Below are 23,597 nucleotides of genomic sequence, written 5' to 3'. Positions count from 1 at the left end.
TAATCCCGACAAAAGTTGTCAGCGATATACATGTAACATTGAAGTTGCACAAAAAACAGGCTGTATTGGGCAGTTGTACATTTCAATATGGCTGGGGACTAGAACAAGAGACACAATTCTACAAAGAGGTTAAAAATAACCAGAAAATACATCAAAAGTTACAGTTTTAACCCATTTATCGTCACACTTTGAACAGATCCTACTGTTTTCTATCGCAAAGTGGGACCGCAGCATTCGAGAATGGGGTGGAAAAGTGAAATCTTTGTACAAGAAAGCTTTTATACCAAAATCTTGGCAAATTGAAGTTCAGATATTCGTTAAAATATGTTGAAAGTCTTGTACTCGCGAATCAGCAACATTTCGACCAAAAGCAATGAGATGGGTAAACTTGACAAAACTTGTATTAGAGTCGATAATATTCCCATAAAACTTGAAAACGCAAGGAAACTTTGAAATCACAAAGTAAACGTAATCAGGGATGTCCGGAGTGTAACTATCACCATTTTTATAGCGATGATCCTAAGTTCAGCTGAAGTAAAATAATGTCATTCTCACTCATAAAATTTGCTGATGACATGGCCTTAGTTGCACGACTCAAAGACGAATACTCTCTTAGTCGTTATTTTCTATTCATAGATTATTTGAAGTCTTGGTTTGACCTTAGCTTTCTTGAATTAAATGTTGGTAAAACTAAAGAACTTTGTATCATGGGAGCACAGAAGTAAGTTCCGGACTCGTTACTTCGACCGATAACTATAGGCCTAGATGGAAAACAAATTGAAAGAGTGCCAATTTTAAATATCTTGGTGCAATTTTAGATTCGAAATGTCGTTTTACAGACAACTCTAAATTTATCTGTAAAAAAGCACAACAGCGCTTATTCTTCCTCAGGAAACTGAGAGGCTTGAATGTCAGCAAGAATATTTAGTAACTGTGTATCGTTCGCTTGTTGAGAGCATCTTAACGTTTAATATTGTATCCTGGTACGGCAACCTCTCAGTCAAGGACAAAATGAGATTAACACAAGTCGTCAATCTGGCTGGAAAGATTGTTGGTATAAAACAACGGCAACTTTCAGTAATATATTACCAATCTTTCAAGAGGAAAGCCATTCAGATCCATTAGGATCAAACATCCACTCAGCACAGAATTCAAAATCCTCCCGCCAGGTCGATGACTTAAGATACCCTTTGCGCGCAAAAACTTGTACAAAAAGTATTTTATTCCTTCAGCTGTGGCAGTTTTAAACTCGGAATTGTATACGAAATTTATTGGATTTTATTTCAGATCGTGTGTATTTTTATTGTAAGTCAGGAGCTTTGTGGTTCCTAGTAGAGAAAATTTTCAATTTGTGCATGTTTCATTAATGGACAATAAATTTGAATTGAATCGACTTGAATTAAAACAATTGAAAGAACATTTTCTCCATATGACTCTTTGTGATATTTTTCTAATCTCTTTTGACCTGATAGTCTTCGTCGATTCATACAACCCGATCCTGTCTCTTTGTGATTACGTTTTTTTAATAAAGTATGCTTCAGTGGCCTACCTTGTGGAACACAGACTCCGCCATGGAAGGTGTGCTCACTTGAACAATTACAGAGATAACTGGAGTCAGTCCTGATACACTCTCCATGCCGACACGGGTTACTATAACAGTGGTCCTCTGTAATGATGACGAAAACGTCACAATTGATAAAATAGTGTGTGTCTAGGAAAAGCCGAAAACTTTCAACTACATATACACAGCTAATGAACAAAGCTGAAATAGGAAATCGTGAACGGCTTTTCTATTGGCTCTTGGATTCCCTGGACATTTGACCACCTGATACCTGCCTTATAAGGGTTGAATGCACCTCGGCGACAGATATTCGGACTCTCAAACTTTTATAGTTCGTTTCTGGTTGACCACTGGAGATGGGGCTCATTTTGAATCTTTCGGAATCTTGCGAAAAGTAAAATGACCCATGACCCGTGGTTTTTATTCTTCGTTGAGGAAAGTTTGAGCAAAAGTTTTGGTTATTCAATTTCGAGGCACATAAAAACCTTGCCCCAACTGGTTGGTGGGAAATGTTCGGCTGCTAGAGTTCTAGTACCCAAACTGCAGTCACAACGATCGCAACCTTTGCATACAAACCCATCAATTCATTTGAAACACAACTTATGTTTCGTCAAGAGGCGCTGATATGGAGGTGTAAACCATGATAGATGAGCAAACACTGCGGCTGTATCACAAAACATCAAATAAATATGCTTTCTCATACCTTTACAAGTGACGTCATCAAAATAGTAGCGTTCTGTACAGTTGCAGCTGTAATGCGTTTTGTTCAGTGGCAGACATCGATGGTTTATACCACACGGATCAGAGAAACATGGATCAGGGTCTGTGTAACAAACATGACATAAATTCCCGATAAACTCTATTAATTGGCAGAAACGTAATCTAAGAATTGATTAGAATATACAGATGTATTATCACTGCGCAGAATCATTTAGCGTATGTTTATAGATTTACGGCGCTGTAGGGAGACTGGTCAGTTTCTTCGGCCTTGCCCTTGGGGGTGTCGGATTATCTTTTGCCGACTTCAAAAAGAGGCCAACCCCTATTCCAAATTTTGCAATCAGGGTGACCCCTTATTCCAACTTTCGAAAACAGAGTGGCCCCATCACCAAAGTCAATACCGGGGTGACGCCCCCCTCCCATGAATCCGCCACCCGCCCCTCCAAGGCCAAAGAAACTGGTCAGTCCCTAAACATGGCATTATCCTGACATTTTCTCTACAATGGGTGAACTTTTTATTATCAGACTGTATTTATGACTGACACCATATTCAGCAGTAGTGGTAAAAGATTAGAAAATTCGAACGACATGCCAAAGCTGCCACATTAAGTACGGAGTGAGTCGCCCCCTTACACTGTGACTGCGAACGTTATGAGTCTCCATAAGGACTGAGGGCGCTCTCTTAATATCACAAAGTACTCTCCGGGGCGTTTCCTAAATCAGGGACACAATAGGGGGGAATAGCCATCCTTAACAGTAATTTTTAAAAAAAATCCGTGACATTCACATCGTGAAGTTTGTATTGACGCGCCAGTAACTTCGACTTTATCTCCTTGCTGACAAAAATTTTGAAGTGGACATGATGTGTTTTTTGGGGGTTTTTTATGGTGAAGTGAGTGGATTATGGTGACCGCTGTGAGTATGGTAATGAAACGGAAAATTCCAACCTTTCACTTCAAATTCGCCGGTAACCGATGTCCTACAAAACGATCCTGTGGGAGACCAACAGCGATCATCGGGTCCCGGATGAAGCTTGATGAGGAACGATAAAAAAAATTAAAGTTGCATCAACTCTCCTTTCGAATTCATGAGGAATATTAAAGGGCATTAAAATGAGAGAAGAATAGCCCTACCGCTGTCATATCACATCGATAAATACTACTTCTAACGAACGGCCGGTGCATTTAAGCTACTTTCATGGCTGAAAAATAGCCATCGCCCAGGCCTGTTTTGAGTATCTACGGCTTTCAAAATGATTTACAATGCGAGCTTTACACAGCGCTAGGTTGCAATCGCTAATGTTCCATGATGATAGAGACGCTACAGTCATTACGTACACAACTGGGAGATATCCTTCTTACAGGCCCCCTCTGTCAGTTCTTAAAAGAACACACCGGATGGTGAAACTGCATCCTACAAGTGTACTACGTTTGTAGTACTCAAGAGAACTATGGGTCACTCCAAAAATCGACTCATGTTTGGAAGAATTGAATACATTGATATCAAATCGAGGATAAAATTTGTAGCAAACGATTCTTGTTTCGTGTCAAGATGTACACACGAAAGTTTTCCTGATCCGCTGTAAATTTCACTTGCGTAACACCGAGTATTTGAAATATATTAAAATTCTCTATTAAAATTCTCATTTTCATAAACCGTACGTGGCCTTACATCCTCGTATTTGGGTGTAGCTACGAAGTATAAAATTAACAGACGCAAAGCCCTAGAAAGTATGCAACAGTGTCAATTCAGTACATAATGCACTAAATAGGTTGGTATTTAAAAGTTTGGAGGTTCATTTTGACAAAACTATCAGGATGTAAGGTCATACATTGTCACGAAAATGACAAAATCGTGGCTCAATGTACTTGCTATTACTCGACACACCTGCTACTACTATTCTCTGTAGGCTCAAAAACTGACAGACGAGATTATGTTCCTGGTCATAATGTCGGGCTGATTCAACGTCGGAGCTCATGATTCTGGCGTTGTAGTAAATGGTCAAGTGGTCAAGTCGCATTTCTCACCTTCATACAATAGTTTCCTGCCGGGAAATTCCTCACAAAAGTGTATTCTAGGGAAGAGACGATGCTGCCATCAATAGAGATATTGCTTATCTGCACGTTGGTGTCGTTCTGCACGTTATGGAAGAAGTTAGTATAACAAAATGTTGTTAGACTTCATTTGAAGGTGTAGAAAAAAGCTGAATCACCATTTTGTGAGAAATTGTCGTTAGTGTGACTTGCCTTTTTGTTTAGTGCTAAACAATATCCCATTTAACAGTATTTAACAGTAAGGTGCCCGATTTTTTATTGGTCATATTGTCATCGGATATTATCTATATTATTAACTTTACAGTACCCCCTTAATGCTTTCCGTGTAGGTTAAAACATAACATGATACAAACGCTTGATCTGTGCCTTTTGTGGGTGTAGAGTTTATGTCGTGCATGTCATGACTGTTTCAGAATGTAAAGCAGTCTCTGTGGACAAGGTAGGTCACCGATGTCAAGTTTCTAGAGCTTGGCTTGTTAGTAAAGGGGACATTAGGACACCTATCTTAACCCCATTCCTGACCCTTGACCCTTGACCCAGTTATGCTTAACTTGTAAATATCCACGGGATACAACCCTCATACCTTACGAGGGATTGGGGCAGTTGGGGTTTACTAATGGGCTCCAGTACAGTTACCCCCACGTCATCGGGACATTCGCCCTAACACTATCCCTGTACTGATGGGCGGTAAATAGTTGATAACCCCCCGCGCGCACTGAGAGCGATGGCTGATTGAATCACAGACAAATATAGACACAGACTAGAAACGGATTGTTCAAGGCGTGAAGCGGTACGTAACCCATCCATGTTCGCCTCGCCTCAGGTTGCTCTCGCCTCTCTTCAGTCTCTTTTCCGAAGAGTGCCGACCATGCATCCTTCGGTAATTTTCGGATTTTCGCCAATTGTTAAGCGAAAGTATGTTCGGCAAAGTTTGTGTTGTTGTTGTCGTTTGGTGCTGAGCGGAATTGGCGTGCTGGCGAAAACGGGAGTGTTTTGAGCTTCAGGAAAGTGAGTTTTACCGTTTTAAAAATTCCTCTCATATTTTTATGAATATATAATGAGTGTGTTTGAACCAAATTTGAAAGTCTTTTATCGATACTGTCTGGTTTTACTCAATGGTTTACGGTCAGTCATACCGTCTTTTACACGTTCATCAAGGAAGGACATGTTTATGAAACTGCTGGCGTGTTATGTTTTGATTGGCGTGAAGCAGTCTTTCTGCCCTAAGAGCTCACAAAGTAACTATGGTTGCTACGCGACTGGCAGCACGATGCCATCTCGTCGTATTTTTCGCATAATCTCGTGCAATTATCAACCACAAACAAAGTCTCCAAAAAGTTTAACACCTTTGAAGCTCATTTTAATACGAAAAGGCAATAGTCTACCGAGACGACCATGGAACAAAAGGCATGCCGCGTTGCCAGTCTGTGTCTATATTTGTCTGTGATTGAATGCAGATTGTCTTTACGTACAATTTTTTGTACTAGTATTTCTCCATGATAAAACAGTGATACAGTGAAATGTAATCATTTAAATGACACCACTCACTTGAAAAACCTCAGGAGCATCATCGACGAATTTTGAGCAGGGAAAGCCTATGCTTTCTCGGTTGTATCTGTAAATGCTAATCCCATAGCTAGTGAGGCCATAGCGTTGAGGGGGAAGATCAAACTTGACTTTGATTTTGTTGTAAGCTGGGGATGATGGGATCAGATACGTCGGCTGCCAATGGGATGCCTTCTCTGAAAAATAGCAACATGAAATACACAACAATCGATAATAGTTGGTGGTTTACAGCTCAATCAATTACAGTGAAATGCTAATATAAGAGAGAGAGAGAGAGAGAGAGAGAGAGAGAGAGAGAGAGAGAGAGAGAGAGAGAGAGAGAGGTATTTTAAAAGTCCAACAGACCTGCACGCATCACCCTTAGGCTAATATGTACTTATTAACCCAACATGAAATACCGTATACTACACTTATATGTAAAACCAGCCCAATATGTATCGCCACTTCACTGAATATGTAATAATGACAGACATTTATTAATGTTTCATTGATTGTTAACAATAGCTGAAACTGCGACAAACTGTCATCCTATTTTAACGAAACCAATTTTCTCCGAGGTTTATCAAAGCCTGGAGCGAGGTCGATCATGAAGACATTCTGATGTAGAATAAAAAGAACTCATATGTAAATCACAACTCTCGATAACCAACGAACTAGAACTGAAATCAAATACCTGAGTCCAGTTGCTGTAGCAACGTGGGTCAAGTCTGAACATGGTTCGACCTTGAAAAACACAAAGCCTTGCATTGAAAGTGTATATCCGCCTTTAAGTTTACCTACCCTTTAATAAACATTGCGTAGTCCTGCTTATCCGATCATCGTCGCACGCTGCAATTGAGGAATAAACTTCAAAGTCTTACTAAATCTTAGCAACGCTACCATTCAAAAGTCAAAATCGTTGCCTTGTACCGAAACGTCTACTGCATCATTGTTCCCAATTTCACGTCAAGCACCTGTACACACGAAAGTTTGGAGGTGCAAAATGCGACGATGGAATTGAGATTTTTTCTTTGAACACAATAAATTGCTGAAACAGTTGGAAGGCTTGAAAGCACTAAGAGGTTTTCTCAATGTCAAGATATTTCACAGCAGAATCTGATAGTTGATCGAGTACTACCCGTACTTAGTTTCCAGTAAACTTAGCATACACATTAGCGCCAAACCACGCATGCAAATCAAAAGAGAGCAAAATCACTCCAAAAGGTAATGATTTTCGTTGATCATGCGCGTTTCAATTATCCAGGGCCCGTTAAGAATGTTAAAAAAAACAACCGATGCATTGTGTAGAATATGCGATGTAAACGCACAGTCACCTGTGGTCTATTCCGCTCTGCGTCTATATATGCGCCCCATAGACGTGTGTACAATTGCCTGAGAAGGCATATGTACACAGTCTATGGGGCGCATAGACGCCGTGCGGGATAGACCACAGGTGATTGTGTGTAAACGTTGACAAATCATGTAGAGTCTAGTAGGGACTGAAGTTCAGTGGTTGGTATGAGCATAGGGCATTCAGTAGTCATTAATGATAATAAAGCAATATGAAAAATATTATGGAAAATATGAAAATTATTATAGAAATATGAAAAAATATGAAATTGTTATTATTGTTGTTGTTATTATTTTCATCATTATCATCATCATCATCATCATCATCATTATAGAGTACTTTCGCTCGGCTGGTGAACTTTGGTAGGAATTCAACATTGCCAATAGTGCTTCATATTTATTATGATGATGATGATGATGATGATGATGATGATGATGATGATGATGATGATAATGATGAAAATAATAACAACAACAATAATAATTTTCATATTTTTGATATTTCTTTAATAATTTTCGTATTTTCCATAATATTTTTTCATATTTCTTTATTATCATTAATGACTACTGAATACCCTATGACAGGAGCGTTGCTCTCATACCGTCTTAGCTGTGTTGATTAAAGCTGAGCTCGGGGCATTTTGACATAATTTTGGGAGCAGAACGAGAAACTTTATTTTACAAAAAGAACTGAATATATTGAAAATACACGGATCTTTAACCTCCTAGATTGCGACCCCCCCCCCCCACCTCACAAACAAACAAATAAACATGCTGACGCAGGCTTCTCGTGAGAAAGGTCATGCTTTCTGCAGATTCAATAACAGCGGGCAGTGATTTATCTGGTCTGCCCGTGAGGCATATCCGGGTGGCAAACTACAAAACCCAGTCTGCTGTACACTAGCCTCGACCAGGCCTGGGTTACTTTGGAGTTCGCCTGTCCGAGTTAATACTCACGTGGAGTCGTGAATCGAAGACTGGCTTGTGTTGACGTGGGTCCCGTCTTGCCATCCGGTGAAACTTCTTCAGTAACCGGTAAAGTCCGAACCACCAGCTGATATTCACAGTAGGGTGCCAGTGGACGGAAACAATCGAATTGAAAAGTAAGGTACCGACTCTGTTGGTAAATTGAAAAAGAATGAAATAAACTGTTCATTTATAAAAGTCAACCAGTTGGAACCATCGCAAAAAATATGCTTAGTTTCCATAGACAGTAGCTTCAACTGTCTACGGTTTTTCTGATCATACACAAATTCTCCTGGACAAAAGAATGTCGTAGCCATTCTGATTTTAATTGTGGCGTAATTTACGACATAACAATATAACAAGGATATCTACTATCACGTTTTGTCCATGTAGTAATATAAGTTTTTATGGTTGTCTCCAGCGTATCGAGTAGAGTAATATTTTAATGAAGCTATTGGACAACAGGCAGAACCGGCAGAACACTTTCCAAATTTCAAAGAGCTCACGAAAAAAGAGCTGTTCGGCTAAATTACTCCTTAATGATTCCAATTGTATGCCACGAGACACTTCACGGGGAAATAAGTCTAATCATTAAGTACAGTTACATGTACGATTTTCTTTTTCAAATTTGTAAAGGCTACCATGACTGGTTTGAAATCTGTATTGGAAAATGTCCACAGACATGTACACATAACAGAAGGTCAAAGTGTGAAAATCTAAATATCATCGGAGTGGAAAAAAGGAGTGCAAACTTACATAAACATTCTTGTAGTCAAATCCTGTCATATTAATAGTAAAACACCATTCCTCGTGAAAATAGTCATACATGTACTCCCCGTGGTTTGTGAGACCTCTCAGCAACACATGGAAGCCTTGGGGATGGTCTATAATAAAGTTAAAAGAAAAAAATAAAACTGATTAGCCTAATTAAGGTAGAACGCACCTCGGGGACAGACATTCGGACTCTCAAACTTTTACAATTCTCTTCTGATATACCACATGTGGGGGTTCATTTTAAAGCTCTTTGTGAAAGAAAACTTTTCACCGACTTAGTTTTTCGAAATTCGAAAATTTTTATTTTTTTCCATAGAGTTAACACAGGGATGGCGGCCATTTTGATTTTCTAATATCGGTAAATCTTGGGTAATTTGTTTCTCTAGTACCAAAATTTGTACGGTGACCCCCTATTTTTAGGGGCCCAAGCCTACCGGCTGGGCCCTTATTGGTTTTATAGGAATTCAACTTTCTTCTTCTTCTTTTTCTTCCGCTCTTTTTTTGTCGACCTAGAACTCAAACACCGCTTACCGCAAACTTCTGAAACTTGCAGGGCTAATATGTACCTATGAGATCTCGTGCACCTGGGTATAGAAATTTTGATTGGTCACGTGACCTGGCGGCCATATTGGATTTTCCAAAAATCTAAAAATGGCTTCTCCAGAATACCTAGGGGTCTAGTCGATTTGAATTTTTTTGTGTACCAAGCATGGCCTAAGGTCTTAAAAATTTGCCAATAAAATCGCATGCGGTCACGTGACCTTGGCCGCCATATTGGATTTTGAAAAATACCAATTTAATCTTTAAAAATCTTCTTCTCCAGAACCAAAACACCGATTCGACTAAAATTTCACATGTAACATCATTAGTGTGATCTCTTTCAAGTTTGCGAAAGGCGTTTTGATCGGTCGCGTGATTTGGCCGCCATATTGGATTTTGCGAAAATCCTGATTTAATCTTCAAAAATCTTCTTCTCCAGAACCAACACACCGATTCTACTGAAATTTGATATGTAACATCTTAAGTGTGATCTCTTTCAAGTTTGCGGAAGGCGCTTTGATCGGTCACATGGTCTGGCCGCCATATTGGATTTTTGCGAAAATCATGATTTAATCTTTAAAAATCTTCTTCTCCAGAACCAACTCACCGATTTGACTTAAATTTGACATGTAACATCTTAAGTGTTGTCTCTTTCAAGTTTGCGAATGGCGTTTTGATCGGTCACGTGGTTTGGCCGCCATATTGGATTTTGCAAAAATCATGATTTAATCTTTAAAAATCTTCTTCTCCAGAACCAAGACACCGATTCGACTGAAATTTGACAAGTAACATAAAAAGTGTGATCTCTTTCAAGTTTGCGAAAGGTGTTTTGATCGGTCACGTGGTTTGGCCGCCATATTGGATTTTAGGAAAATCATGATTTAATCTTTAAACATTTTCCTCTCCACAACCAACACACCGATTGAGCTGAAATTTTATGTCTTACATCTTAAGTGTGATCTCTTTCAAGTTTGCGAAAGGCATTTTGATCGGTCACGTGGTTTTGCCGCCATATTGGATTTTCCGTAAAATATTAAATTCCAAGTGAAACGTACAGTAACTATTAGATGATGTTCAAAATCCTACTTTTACAAATCTTCTTCTCCTGAACCAAAACACTGATGGAAGTGAAATTCCACTTTTGTCATTCTTAGTGAGAGCTCTTTCAGGTTTGTGAAAGGCAATTAGATCGCTCACATGTTTTTGCCGCCATATTGTATTTTGCATGGAACAGATAAATGTGAGATGATGTTCAAAATTCTTCTCTACAAGAACTTGACTGTTTTCAAGCTAAAATTTTGCACATAATATAATCAGTGGAAGATTTGGAAACCAGGTTAATCGCTTGGGCCCCGCCAACGCTGCTTGCAGCTTTAATTATACTTGATTTTGAAAGAGAATGATTTAAAGATTCCTTGAGGAAAGTTAGAGCAAAAGTTTAAGTCTTTCACTTTCGAGGTGCATACTACCTTAAGTAGGCCCCTATAGGCCTACCAACATAGTTTATGAGAAAGTAAATGTATTTCTATGCCATGGACTGCAGTGGCAAGTAGAGCACAGAGCGTCCAAAAACTACTGAATGATGCCATGACCAGCCACATTATGTGTTCAGATTCGTTGATTTTGGTAAGGTCATTTTTGAATATGTACATTCTGGGTGGCTTCACTGACAATCAACAAGTGTGTATGAATGCAGGAGGAAATAAAACTACATGCACTGATAGCATGACTGCCAACGATATGTGTTCCGAGTCGCTGATTCGGGTCAGCTTGGTGTGTATTGTAATTTCCTGCCCATCCATTCGATTCTCGCGTATACCAATGACCATAGACAGTATGGTCCCGCTTCTACTGTCCGTGCAAGGACTCAGCGTCGGCTATCTTGAAGGAGTTGATTTCTTAGAATAATCGGCGGTTTTTATCGCACAGACGATCGCTATGTTCTCGTGAGTGATTGAAAGCACTTTGCCCAACAAACGCCATCCTCCCAATTTTCAGTTTTGCAAAACTCTTTAAGAAACCTCAAAGCAATCTTGTTCGTCATGTTTCTCCTTTGAACATAAACAAAAAAGTGACATGAGAATTTCGGGGTTCATAGGAGTGAGCACGTGATACATATCATGTGGCACGTGACATATTCTGTGGACAACATGCAAAACGTAACGTTGAAATATTGGCCTGAGTTCGACCTGGAAAGAATTTATACAGATCAAACTCATGCGCCTTATTTTCGTTGAATTTCTTCCCGTCGAATTTTGCGTGAGTCCCCACAGAGGTAAGAAACAAAGCGAATCCTTTTCTCCTGGAAGCATATTTTTATTTTTACGCATTCTATATTTATCACCTGTACTTCTTCAAACAAGTCAAGGGATTCACCAATGAACTCGAAACAAACATCTGAAGGGTTATACCTTTGTATTGAAGTTTGAACGTATCCTTGATCGTAGAAAACATCTACACACGACTACTTTCAAGTTTGTCGAAGCTACTTGAGAAAAATAAAATATAAATGATTTACAGTTTATCGTGTCATTGATTAACAATAATTATATTTTTTTGGAGGGGACGACGCATGGAATATTATTAAAGGTGAGTATATTGGCGCAATATCTATAAGTTAGTCGAGTATTGAGATCCCTACTTTACGTTTCGTAAACATTCCGATTTGTGTTCCCGCAATATGTTGCACTGTATGAAATTAAAAATGGAATATGAAAATCCGATTTCATTATCAGTAGTTAAGTATAAAACCCACTAGTTGTGATGCGGATAGCTACAGACACTGTAAGTCTGTAAACGTAACGGAGGGCACTGACAAAATACTTGTAGTACTCAATCCTCCAAACCACGTTGTGACACACGACTTGCAAGTTACGTTTTTACGTACTTGTTTATTTATTTTGGTTATTTTGGACACACTCCTCACACAGGAGTAATTCATAAGCATGGACAAAACAGGCAAGGTGACAATACAGGAACAAAAAAGTCGTACTGCACCCAATACACGCCGGGCGGAAAAAAAAGAACTGTGGTTACAAAAAGAACTGTGGTTACACAAAAAGAACTGTGATTACACGTCTCTGCTGACAATGCAAGCATACTCCCCCTTACACTGTTAACATGTGTTACAACATTGCTGATAATTTCCTGTCACTTTATCTTCCTGAGTACGCTCGGGAGGTTTCGTCACGTTAGTATGATGCCTCCCACCATTCATTTGATCATTAGGGACGATTCAGAATTTACTTCCAGGGGGGGGGGTGGAGGATTTTCAGGGGGAGCCACCCATTTTTCCCAAGAAATTTAGGGGGGGCCAGACAAAAATACCACAATCTTTTAGGGGGGGGCCAAGGAAAAAAATCATCAATTCAATATTTGCCCAGAATTTCTGATCTCTACAAAAGAGAACCATAGATGCTACCTGGGTGACAGATAAACTCAACGTGTTTAGTTAAACTCCTTTAGCTGCCAAATTCGGTAATATTCACAGTGGTTTGTTTTATGCATCTACTGCAGTATCTTGTTCTCCTCCCTGAAGCGTCATGAAATGTCCAGTATTTAGCATGTCAACACAAACCATACAGTAAACAGTCGGGGTTGTTTTTGTTGAAAAGAGATCTCGAATCAAGTCCAGGCTAGAATTCATTTAACAACAATAACGATGGTCATTTATGTTCACACTGGTATGTTGCTAAATACAGCATTGGGTGTTCTATGTAGTGATAGAATTTCAAACAAATGCTGATACACAGAGATGAACATTGAACAAATGCTAAAAATTACAGCAAATATTCAGCATCATCAGTAAACAAATGCTAAAAATTACAGCAAATATTCAGCATCATCAGGTTGGGTTTACCTTGTAGCTTGTAAAGCAGTGTAAAGTTGCATGATAAAGAAGTGTTAATTTGTGCAAATGTATGCAAATCACCCGATTTCTTGGCTTCTTTTGCCTCCCAATTTCAAAATTTCCGAAGAATATAACTCCACTCCGACTGGGTCAAATTTTCTGAAATTTCACATTATGTTTTTTAAATGCTATATAACAAAACGACTATCAATTGGTTTTGTTTGGCAATAAAGCTCTTACATTTTTAAAAAGGCATTTTGAATAAGAGGCATTTTAATTTTGCTGATCATGATTTTAATCAATTATTAGAGTGTCAGTCTTTAAACCCCTACAATTTTAAAATGAGGATGGATAATGCCAATAAAATAGTCGTTTTATTCTACATATACTCTCCTTTCAAGTGAAATATTACATTTCAGAAAATACTGTCTAGTTTTTGACTTAAATTAATTTTTATCATTAATACCAAAATTGAGGTTTTTTACCCCAAATATACACCCACTTCATCCTTTGAGTAACTACTGCTACCATACTAAACTTTAGAGTCTCTGCTTTTTGAAAGTACGGTATATGGTATGAGGGGGTTTCCTTGTCATCTTTGATGAGAAATATTGCTTTGAAAAAAACTGTGTTGGCAACATGCAGCTCCACCTTAATTCAAAACAAAACGACTTGCTACTCTGCCACTTCTTAAAGTAACATGGTCACGTTGGTTCTCTGGGATTTCGTCAGTTCAGTGTCTGTGTCACTATTATATTCAGAACCAACACCATCATCATCACTCTCAATGACTCCATTGACAGAGATTTCCAATTCAGAGTCACTGCTATCTGACTCTGACTCATCTGTGACGTAAGTTGTTACATCTTCCCTGACAGTTTTCTTAAATTGAATGAAGGTTGTGCATGTATATGTGCGGTTATAATTTGAACTTTTTCAGCTTTCAATTTTTTTTGGTTTGGTAATTATGTTTATCAAGGTATTTATCTAATTCTTTTACGTTTAAATTTTGAAGGTTCCCACTCAAGAGCAACTTTAACCAGTCATAGTCCTCGTATTTTTTATCCTCTCTTCTTTTCTGCTCCTTTTTCTATGTTTCATTCTATTCAATTTTACCCTTTCTAAATTTTTTAAATGTTCTACATAACTTTTACAGTGCTTACATCTACTATAAACTTTTTTGAAAATAAATTTATGGCCGTCTCATCTTCAAGTTGCTTTTCAGCGAATAGTTTTTAATGTTGAAAATAAAAATATTATGTATTACTGTCAAAAATATATGGTGAAAAATTTACAAAAGGGTTGATTTTCCAATAATCCTGTATGTGCATCCAGAAGATCATGTGGCTCTGCATCAATGCTATGGTGTCGGATTGTTGAAATATTGTGTACACAAGAAATTTGCTGTAGTCCAAGAAGTGATCTCAGTGTGTATGAGGCTAGGAGAAATATGGATAGGCTTACACATTGTGTATTGATGCTAATACTTTTGTGTCCCATTCATTCTGATATGTATAATCAAAGATTTCTCAGTGGCGGCTGGCAGAAAAGGCAAAAAAACCAAATTAACATGTATTGTTTCATGTCATCTGAAAACATGCGCATCATGACTATTTTAAGATTAAAGTTTGTTAAAAAAATTTGAAATATGAATGCTCTGTCAATTTTGAAAAATACTGCTGACAAAATGTGAACTTTGACTTACACAGGGTTATCTGCATTTTAATATGAACATTGGATTGTTAATGGAATGAGCAGAATAACATGTGAATTCATGTTTTTGATAAGGTGTTTTGTTCAAGAAATGATCTAAAATATTCCTCAGCATTGTTGCTTTCCGTGGCAGCTACTTGGTTTTATGACAACCAAATTAGAAAAAGAGAAAATTAAAAACAAGTTGGCTTTCACCAATTTTAATTCCTAATGTTTAAAACTTTCACCTTGAGTCTGCATTCAGCATCATCAAATGAAAATGTATGCTGAACTTGTGCATGTACATGTACATCTTAATTTCCAGAAATATCTGGATATCTGCAAATGATGTACAATTAAACTTCTAGATATATATCACTTTGCCAATTATCTGCTCCTCTGATTTCCTGTTCACCATTTCTAACTGACATCTTTGCTTGTCTTTGTGTGCATCATATGTATCAGTGAGACATAACGAAAAACGTATTCATATTTAGTAATTAACTTTTCTTCAGAAATTTACAACCAGATATGTTTATTGCTACCCTTTCCAAAAGTGTGCCACTTGCAGTCCCTGCAAATCATTCTTTTTATAGTCACATAACCCTGAAATGATTTGTTATATCATCGATTAAATGTCCACTACAGTTCCTGCAACTTGTTAGACTGGATATGTCTATAGTGTATAAGCATGCATGTATATATTAGGGGGGGGCCATGGAAAAAAAACACGAAAGATGAGGGGGGCCATAGATTTTTTCTATAATTTACTAGGGGGGGCCATGGAAAAAATCACCCAGAAAATAGAAAATCCTCCACCCTCCCCCTGGAAGTAAATTCTGAATCGTTCATTAGCGCTACAGTTTACTCAGAGAACAAACAGTCCCAGCACAGTGTTCAGAGGTAATATACTCAGGTAAACACAAACGCTCACATTCTTTCATGGTGGACCACAGGGAGGTCAGGATAAACAAACAAAAAAAGAAAAACCAACCAAACGAATAAATTAACAAAACCAAACAAACAAATAAGCACCAAACGAATAAAAACAAACAGATAAAGTAATAAATGAATACAAATAAACAAACAAAGACCCAAACACACAAACAAATATATACACAAGAAAATAAATAAATAAATGTAAGAAAAAATAAATTGAATAATAATTGAAATAACGGAGCGAACAATATGTGAGTATCACTACCCACTATACTATGGTGAGTAGAGATACTGACGTCGTATTTTGAATGTGTTGCATGTGTTGTTCCGTCAACTATTTCAATTCTTATTCAAATGAGACATTTTCTCCTATCTTAATCAATTAAGTAATTAATCTACTCATTTATTTCTTTATTTATTTGTATTATTTGTTTTGGTTTGTTTATTTAGTTGTTATTATTTTGTTATTAGTTATTACTTATACGTTTTTGTTTGTTTGGTTGGTTGGTTGTTTGCTTTTTGTTTTTTTGTTTTTGTTTATGTATGTTTGGTTGGTTTTAGTTATTTGTTTGTTTGGTTGATTTTAGGGTTTTCATGTTTGTTTGGTTGTTTATCCTGCCCCTCCCTATGAATGGACCCGATGTTGTGCAGTACCTATCAGCATTTATGATCAATCTTTAACGATGAATTTTGTCACACATTGTGTTGTACAACATAGACAGTAGAGGGGCGTCTCTACTGTCTATGGTGACACCATCAATATTCACTGGCTAACAATTTACACGTGGACTGAATCATCTTAGCTCAGGTGCTCCATCGAAAGTGATGTAATTTGATAAAGAGAGACCAGGCAGTACGTTTTACAAAATGTTCCGTACGTAGTCTTGGTAAGACGGTGAGTCCGAGACTATATCACGGTGTTGTGCCCTTGAGCAAAACACTTTACTCATCACTGCTCCATTTGGGTTAGTGGGTTATGGGTACCTCATTCTGTAATGGGGCGTTCGCCTGTTGGATGATGGATTAAATAAAAAAATAAATAAATAAACAATACCATATACATGGCCATACATATGAACTTACTTCCAAATGTGTCGATGGTCCAGGAAAGATTCGCCATAATGTGGTTCTCTGTAACGTTATTGGCTGTGACTACAGTGTCAGTGTCCAACCTCGCCTTGAAATCCGTCGGTTTGTCCGGAATTTCCGTCCACCGTACTGGCTCGAATCTTTCGCACTGGGACCCTGTGAATCGTCGCAGTCAAATATTAATCAGTAGTTGCGTTGATGCAAATGAATGAATGAAACTCACTTAACTGTATCTTTATGCAATTTCATCATTTTTAATTCTGTTAGCAAATTGTGCATTCTTGTGCTACTCAAAATGTCATTACAAAATGTCTGGTGTTTATATGTAACTTGCAAGTACAGCCTGTGTACGTGGCACATCAAGTTTTACCGTTGACTGCTGAGTTTGGTCCGTTTTACCGTTGACTGCTGAGTTTGGTCCGTTTTACCGTTGACTGCTGAGTTTGGTCCGAAGTGGAATTCATTTGCATACAACAACGTCATTGCATGTTGTGCACGATGCGGTATGTCGGCGTCGCTATTATTTTGTATTTTTACATATCCAGGGAGAAGAAGACGAACAAGTATACCTTCTTGAACAAAGATAATAAATTAAAGCCACTCTTGTGGTCAATGTCCGTCCTGACGACTGGGCGACCTGGGGAAACTTTCAGTTTTGTCACTTCGCTTTCTATTCACATGTCTTGAGAACACACGATAGAAATTCTACACCGATGCCAATCATTACTTAATATGATTCAGTCTTTAAAACACCATTAGCCGAACCTTTATGCATTTACTTGTCAAAAAAAGATGACATTCTATCTTGAGATATATGTGTTTTGGATTTTTGTTAATAAGCAATATTATCTTTGAAATGTCAGTGTTGTAATCCTTGGCACTGGTTTGATCTATGAAATTCATGCGCTAACATAGCTGTGTGTGTGAGGCGGCCCTATTTCAGTTTCAATGTAACTAACACGATTTGAACTAATTTGGGATAATTTGATAGTGAAGTAATGTCAATTTAATCTTCAAATGTAAGCTCATTTGTTTTCTTTTTCAGTTATACACTTGTTTTTCTGAGTAATGTGTAATATTGCGACATTCAGCTACAGTGGACCTAACATTTTTGAGAAATGTGAAAAATAGCAAGATCCAATTATCCTAAATTAGTTCCAATCGTGTTAACTTAAAATTATTTAGTTGTTGAAATCGAAGTCGTGCATTCGTCGCTAAAGTTTGAACAACATTCTGTGGTCACACTACAGTTACGAATTTTAAATAAATTGCATTAATTCTTATCGAAAAAATGCAAAAAGAAAACAACTGATAGGGCTTTAATGTTTTAATAAAATGTACTCTTCGATTGACTATGCAGGAGTATGGTAGTAGACACACCTACGAGAGGCTTGTCATTGAAATCTTTTGGTGCCAAGGTTGCTTGTAGCCCTGCACAGCATGAAAGACTGCTGATCGAACTTGCAGTTGATGAATACCCAATTCCGCGAAATGGACATCGAGACCGGAAGATGATGGGTGGGAAACTTGGAAAGAGACAATCAACTTATGGAGAGAGGATCAAATCGGAGGGAAAATATTAACTTACCTTTACCACTTTCGGCGATGTTACACTTCATTCCAGCATCTGTCATCTGAAATATTGACAGAAATTTAAGCATCATGGATGTCGGATTTGCTAAGAAAACTTCATAGTGGTAAGATTTGCCTTATTTTAGATTAGTCTCTTGAGGAGCCTTATTTTAGATTAGTCTCTTGAGGAGTCTTATTTTAGATTAGTCTCTTGAGGAGCCTTCGTTGAACGATTGCATGTCACGATAAAATTAAAACCACATAAAAACAAGATATTATTATAATTTTAAATTCAAGAAAATTCCAGCTGAATATATCCATGACTGTAGTTCGATGAGAAAGAAAGCTGGAGAAGAGTTTATGAAAAGTTGTCGAAATATACAAAATTACTGCCCTGAATTTTAACAGTACGGTTATTATGCGCGGATGGAAAGTGTTGATAATGGTTGCTGAAGCAGCGTAAATCTCGTTATTTCATTGCACCAGTGGGTTTATTTTACTTATTTTTTTACTTATTATTTTATCACGACCGAAGTGAATGAGAAGTATGGCTTCTTTTCTTCACTTCATTGAGTTATTTTGATGGCAGCTTTTTTCGCGATTTCTTCACCGTGACTTAATTTCCATTTTTAACTTCCACATTTATTTTTCCTTTTAGGTGTATCCTTCTGTGACCACCGTGACGGTCGGACATTCAATAATCGTGCTCAACAGTTTATAGAACAGTTTTGGTGGTGTTTTAACTTCACCCTCGCTAGCATTTGTAAAACACGGAATAGATCACTTCCAAAGTTACAAAAATCACACGAATTTTCAGTGGATTTAATTTACTTGTTGCAGTTTGAGTCTCAGAAAAGTACCTGTCGGCAAAACGCTCGGTTTTATTGTCTGTGATCCAAAGATAATTGACATCCACATTGCCCAGAATAGCTGCAGGGCAATAAACAACAAACGTAAATATCGGAGATTGCGTTTACTTGGTCAATCCAAAATTTGTTTCCTGAGTAAGCGTACTTTCGAGCAACACCTCCTTCGCCAACAGCCATGGTAAACTTTAGTGCTGGCAAAATTTGCACAGTTCAGGGCTAGCAAAAATGGTTGGCGAGAGTAAAGATAAGAGGAGATAAGCTATAATAGCGTTTATGTTATAGGGACACAGAATATATATGATATCCCAACCGACATTTTAGTTCGTATACCCGAATTAGGATTATCCGATATACACTATATTCGAGTCCATAGTTATCACTGCGTGTTCCTGTAGATGTTCAATATTATTGTTTTCATTCCTAACATGAATTCATTTTTTTTCGACAAACACGTTGCAGATCAAGTACTCTGCGTTGGCAAGGCCTGAACATTTTCATTTCAACGTACTCGAGGAGAAAAAAGGGAGAAAATCTTTTTGATTTATTGTATAACAAAATCATGGTAGTGTTACCAAAAGAAACAACCATGGTATACCTATAGACACTCGAGAAACTATGGTATACCACACATATTGTCCTTTTCCAACAATATTTACGAGAATTGGGACATTTCGGTAGCACACCCTTTTAGGCATAATCTATCTTTCACTTTCGATCGATTTTCTGCATAACCGTTGACTGTTGAAGACAGCCAATTAACCTCCCGACCTCAAAATTATTACGCCCTCTGACCCGTTGGTAGTTGATAAAAGAGAGATTGCGCCTAAATTTTGCACTGTTTGTTGTTTCTCATATCTCCTATTCATCATAATATTAGACAAGCGCATTTTTTCACGAGTAAGGCAGTTCCTTGACCCATCTCACACTCTTCCAATAAGTTACGGGTCTCCCGCATTTTTCTTGGCATTCACAAGGCAGACCACAATTGCGCCTTACCGCAAACTTCCCGATGATCTTAGCAGGGAAAATTCATTTTGTGTTCCTCGTTGAAGTCTAATTCAATGTCAGTCCTGTTTTCATTGCAAACGTTTTACTTGTCATTACATATCTTATGTAACACTTTTGTGGTTGATTTGCAATTCAGTTTCACTAGTTTAGTTGTCCTGTGTTTTGTTCTTTATTTGAATGCTTTTTTACAATACCGACTTCTCTGTTGTCAATTTCTTTTTTTAAAACACGCTGAAGATAGGCCTAAGATCCTTAGGTGTAAGATAGACCAGTCTTGGTCTAAATGCGTCTGCAATCTTCAGACTTTGAGTTTTTGGTCTTTTGAGTTGCATAAAACATTTTGCAACCAGCCCCTTTACTGCAGCACAGCTGAACGCGTTACCACCAAGATGGTAGCTTTATGTTCAGAAGGTCGTGCAGCGGAAAATAGACGCTGGTTGGCAAGCTGTGATTGAGGCCGGATTATCTCGCCTATACAATTAACTAAAATTAAAGATGTTGGACGACTGCAGATTTCTTGACCCGCATCTGAGTGAAGGGTTTCGTTGAATGCAAAGTTTCAAAAGAACTAGCCCACTCACTTCCAACTTTAAAAATACCAACAAAACCGTGACCAACGGCATAAAAAGCGAAAGTGTTATTGGCTGACTACAGTGGGTCTATTTAGTTTGAAATTGATCACGGGTTGAGGATCGAATTTGACCTCCGGTACTTCGAACTATTCTGTTTGCTTTAAGTTGCCTTCTCATGACACAACAATTTATCTTCTTTAACACGCGGTTACAAACACCTGCCTATAATTTATACAGTGGTATACAAGGGGTCGTTTGGGACATAGAAAATCGTGTTGCATGAATATATCGCGGCTGATTCTCGACCCCCTCATACACAAGCAAGGGACACGCACTAATAATCACCGTGGCGTCTACGGACATCACGAGGTTTCTCTGTAGGTGATGATGGTTCCAAATGGCAATAGAAACCTAAGACCTCTATCCAAATATTCCCCCCCATTCAGAAAATACGAGTTGCCCTTCACAACATAGTCGGTTAGCGAAATTACCAGTCGGACAGTGGTGTACCCGAATCAGAGCTCAATCATGAATAATGTATTCCTGATATGGCCCTGAACGAAAGAATTCAAAAGGTTTCGATCGCTTTCCATGTTAATAGCAAGGTATGTATTTCCTTGTTGGTACTTTTCCAGAAGGTCGCGTGGTCAATACGAACAACTCAAAATTCAACGGGCTTTTAAGTGCCATATCTGTGAGTAAGCTTAATATCGTAGTATTTAGTAAGCCTAATTAATTTACTCAACGTTACGGTGTAGCATTCCACCTGTTAAGATCACGTTGACCTATACCGGGATAGTAAACGATAATCCCGGTTAACACAGGCACCTCATCCTGCCACACCTGTATTTATTGTTATTGTTGATGTCAATAACAACGATGAAAGTCTACATAGATCTTTGTAATGGTGTCTCCGTAGACGACACCCTACTATTATCTGCACTATACCATTACCAGGTGTCATCCAGTTGTCTTTACCTGTGTCGAACACTTTCCCCGTTCAATCACACAAGGTCGAGACCAGCTCCATTCTTCGCCGTACACGGGAACACATACTAGTACCGTCATCACCGTCAAGAACTCCCCAAGCGTCACGTCAAGTCTCATCATGGTGTGGCGATCCGCGGGTGTCGGTGTGGTGTAACACAGTCCCAGTCGCACCTGCCTGTAGTGTCAGACGGTCTAGCTCATTAAGGATAGCAGCTCAAGGATTAAACAGTTTCAAAAGGCGTAACGAACACTATTCCACCAGATTTACATGAATTACCGCAAGAAGGTTGATTTTGGCGCATATCACTTGTGTCATACCATCATAAAATACTGCGATCGTGAACATCCGTCTTCTCAGAAGTGTGCAATCCAGTACAAGTGGCGATGCGTTCGGTCGCTACACGTACGTACGTAAACAGTGATGTTTTATTCATATTGACGTCGTGACCTTTGAACTTACGTTACAAACAACAGATTTTGACGTTCAGAGAACAACTGCCAAGTGTGAATGAAAACGAAATTTGCATCTCTCTACCCTTTCCGACTGCATTCTCCTAACATTTTCGCTTCTTTACTTTTCTTTGGTGAAAATACCGGACAAATACTCGTCATATCGATTTTTTTCCCTTTCCTATGAAATCACCAGAATAGAAAGTCATTAATTTGTGAACAATATGAAAGCCTGTCTCCTCCCTTCCAATGATGGCGTGTTTTAAAATATTTTGAACTCTCACGTTGAAAGCAAAAATGATGCATGATGCGGCTTTTACGTTTCTTTTCTTTCCTTCGGCGTAGACATTACATTTTGCAGTAAGTGATTTGTTTTCGTTTTGCAAACTATTTTTCTAGAGCTTAATGCGGGTCATATGCTTGCACACCGTCCATTGTAGAGTGTAGGCGTGTTATTCAAAGAAACCATTGAGGCAAGAATTCTATTGTCGCGCTTAAATATCCTACGATAGATGTCTCCTTCAGCCCATTCACACCCCAGTTCTACCAACTGTCTGCTTGTTCAATTGTTATTCTTTGATCATCCACCTGTGCATTGGACTCCATCGATTATCCTGGGGTGGGAGCTTTATACTATCGCGATGACTTTCACAAATTATCTGTCTCCTTTTGTTCTGTGACTCCCTCACCCTCTTGGGACATAAGCTGTAACTTGATGTGTTCTGTATATCGACTACCGTGTCTGACCCTAATCCGTTTGTCATGCTGAAATTTCGAGTATTCTTCACCACAGCTTGTATGTATGTAGTGATCATTGTTTATTGTTTACAAATGAATTTTGTCTGGACTTGAATACAATGTTCAACAATAACAATGTAGATTATACTCATACAGGTTGTGTTGATATGCTAAATACTTGGCATTAAATTAGAGTTTAGGGATTCAATGCAGATAATGTAGGGAAACCACAAAACAAAAGTTCTGAAAATATAGCCAAAAGATAGAGCTTATGGAGCTTTAAAATAAGATGCATCTCTCATAATATATCTCCATCCC

The 23,597-nt window shown here is 38.2% G+C and overlaps 1 protein-coding gene across 2 annotated transcripts in view; it reads right to left on the bottom strand.

The window, feature by feature from the left end:
* LOC139135693 (uncharacterized) overlaps positions 1 to 22,525 on the bottom strand; it is a 41,687-nt gene extending 19,162 nt beyond the window's left edge. Inside the window, exons 1-11 of one of the 2 annotated variants that reach the window (XM_070703323.1) lie at positions 22,080 to 22,525; positions 18,669 to 18,714; positions 17,075 to 17,236; positions 8,953 to 9,080; positions 8,188 to 8,347; positions 6,682 to 6,729; positions 5,884 to 6,077; positions 4,309 to 4,416; positions 3,229 to 3,313; positions 2,265 to 2,384; positions 1,550 to 1,666 (exon numbers count right to left, since the gene is read on the bottom strand). In XM_070703323.1, the coding sequence (XP_070559424.1) occupies positions 1,550 to 1,666; positions 2,265 to 2,384; positions 3,229 to 3,313; positions 4,309 to 4,416; positions 5,884 to 6,077; positions 6,682 to 6,729; positions 8,188 to 8,347; positions 8,953 to 9,080; positions 17,075 to 17,236; positions 18,669 to 18,714; positions 22,080 to 22,211 (1,300 nt within the window). In that variant the 5' untranslated portion in view covers positions 22,212 to 22,525. The remainder of the gene's footprint in view (positions 1 to 1,549; positions 1,667 to 2,264; positions 2,385 to 3,228; positions 3,314 to 4,308; positions 4,417 to 5,883; positions 6,078 to 6,681; positions 6,730 to 8,187; positions 8,348 to 8,952; positions 9,081 to 17,074; positions 17,237 to 18,668; positions 18,715 to 22,079) is intronic. The other variant, XM_070703320.1, reaches the window with a different exon arrangement.
* Positions 22,526 to 23,597: the final 1,072 nt, after the last annotated feature.

Source organism: Ptychodera flava, chromosome 6 (genome assembly GCF_041260155.1).
Source record: "Ptychodera flava strain L36383 chromosome 6, AS_Pfla_20210202, whole genome shotgun sequence".
In the NCBI taxonomy this organism is placed as follows: Eukaryota; Metazoa; Hemichordata; class Enteropneusta; family Ptychoderidae; genus Ptychodera; species Ptychodera flava.
Note: the sequence above shows the minus strand (reverse complement) of the source record. Positions and strands in the feature narration are given on the sequence as shown.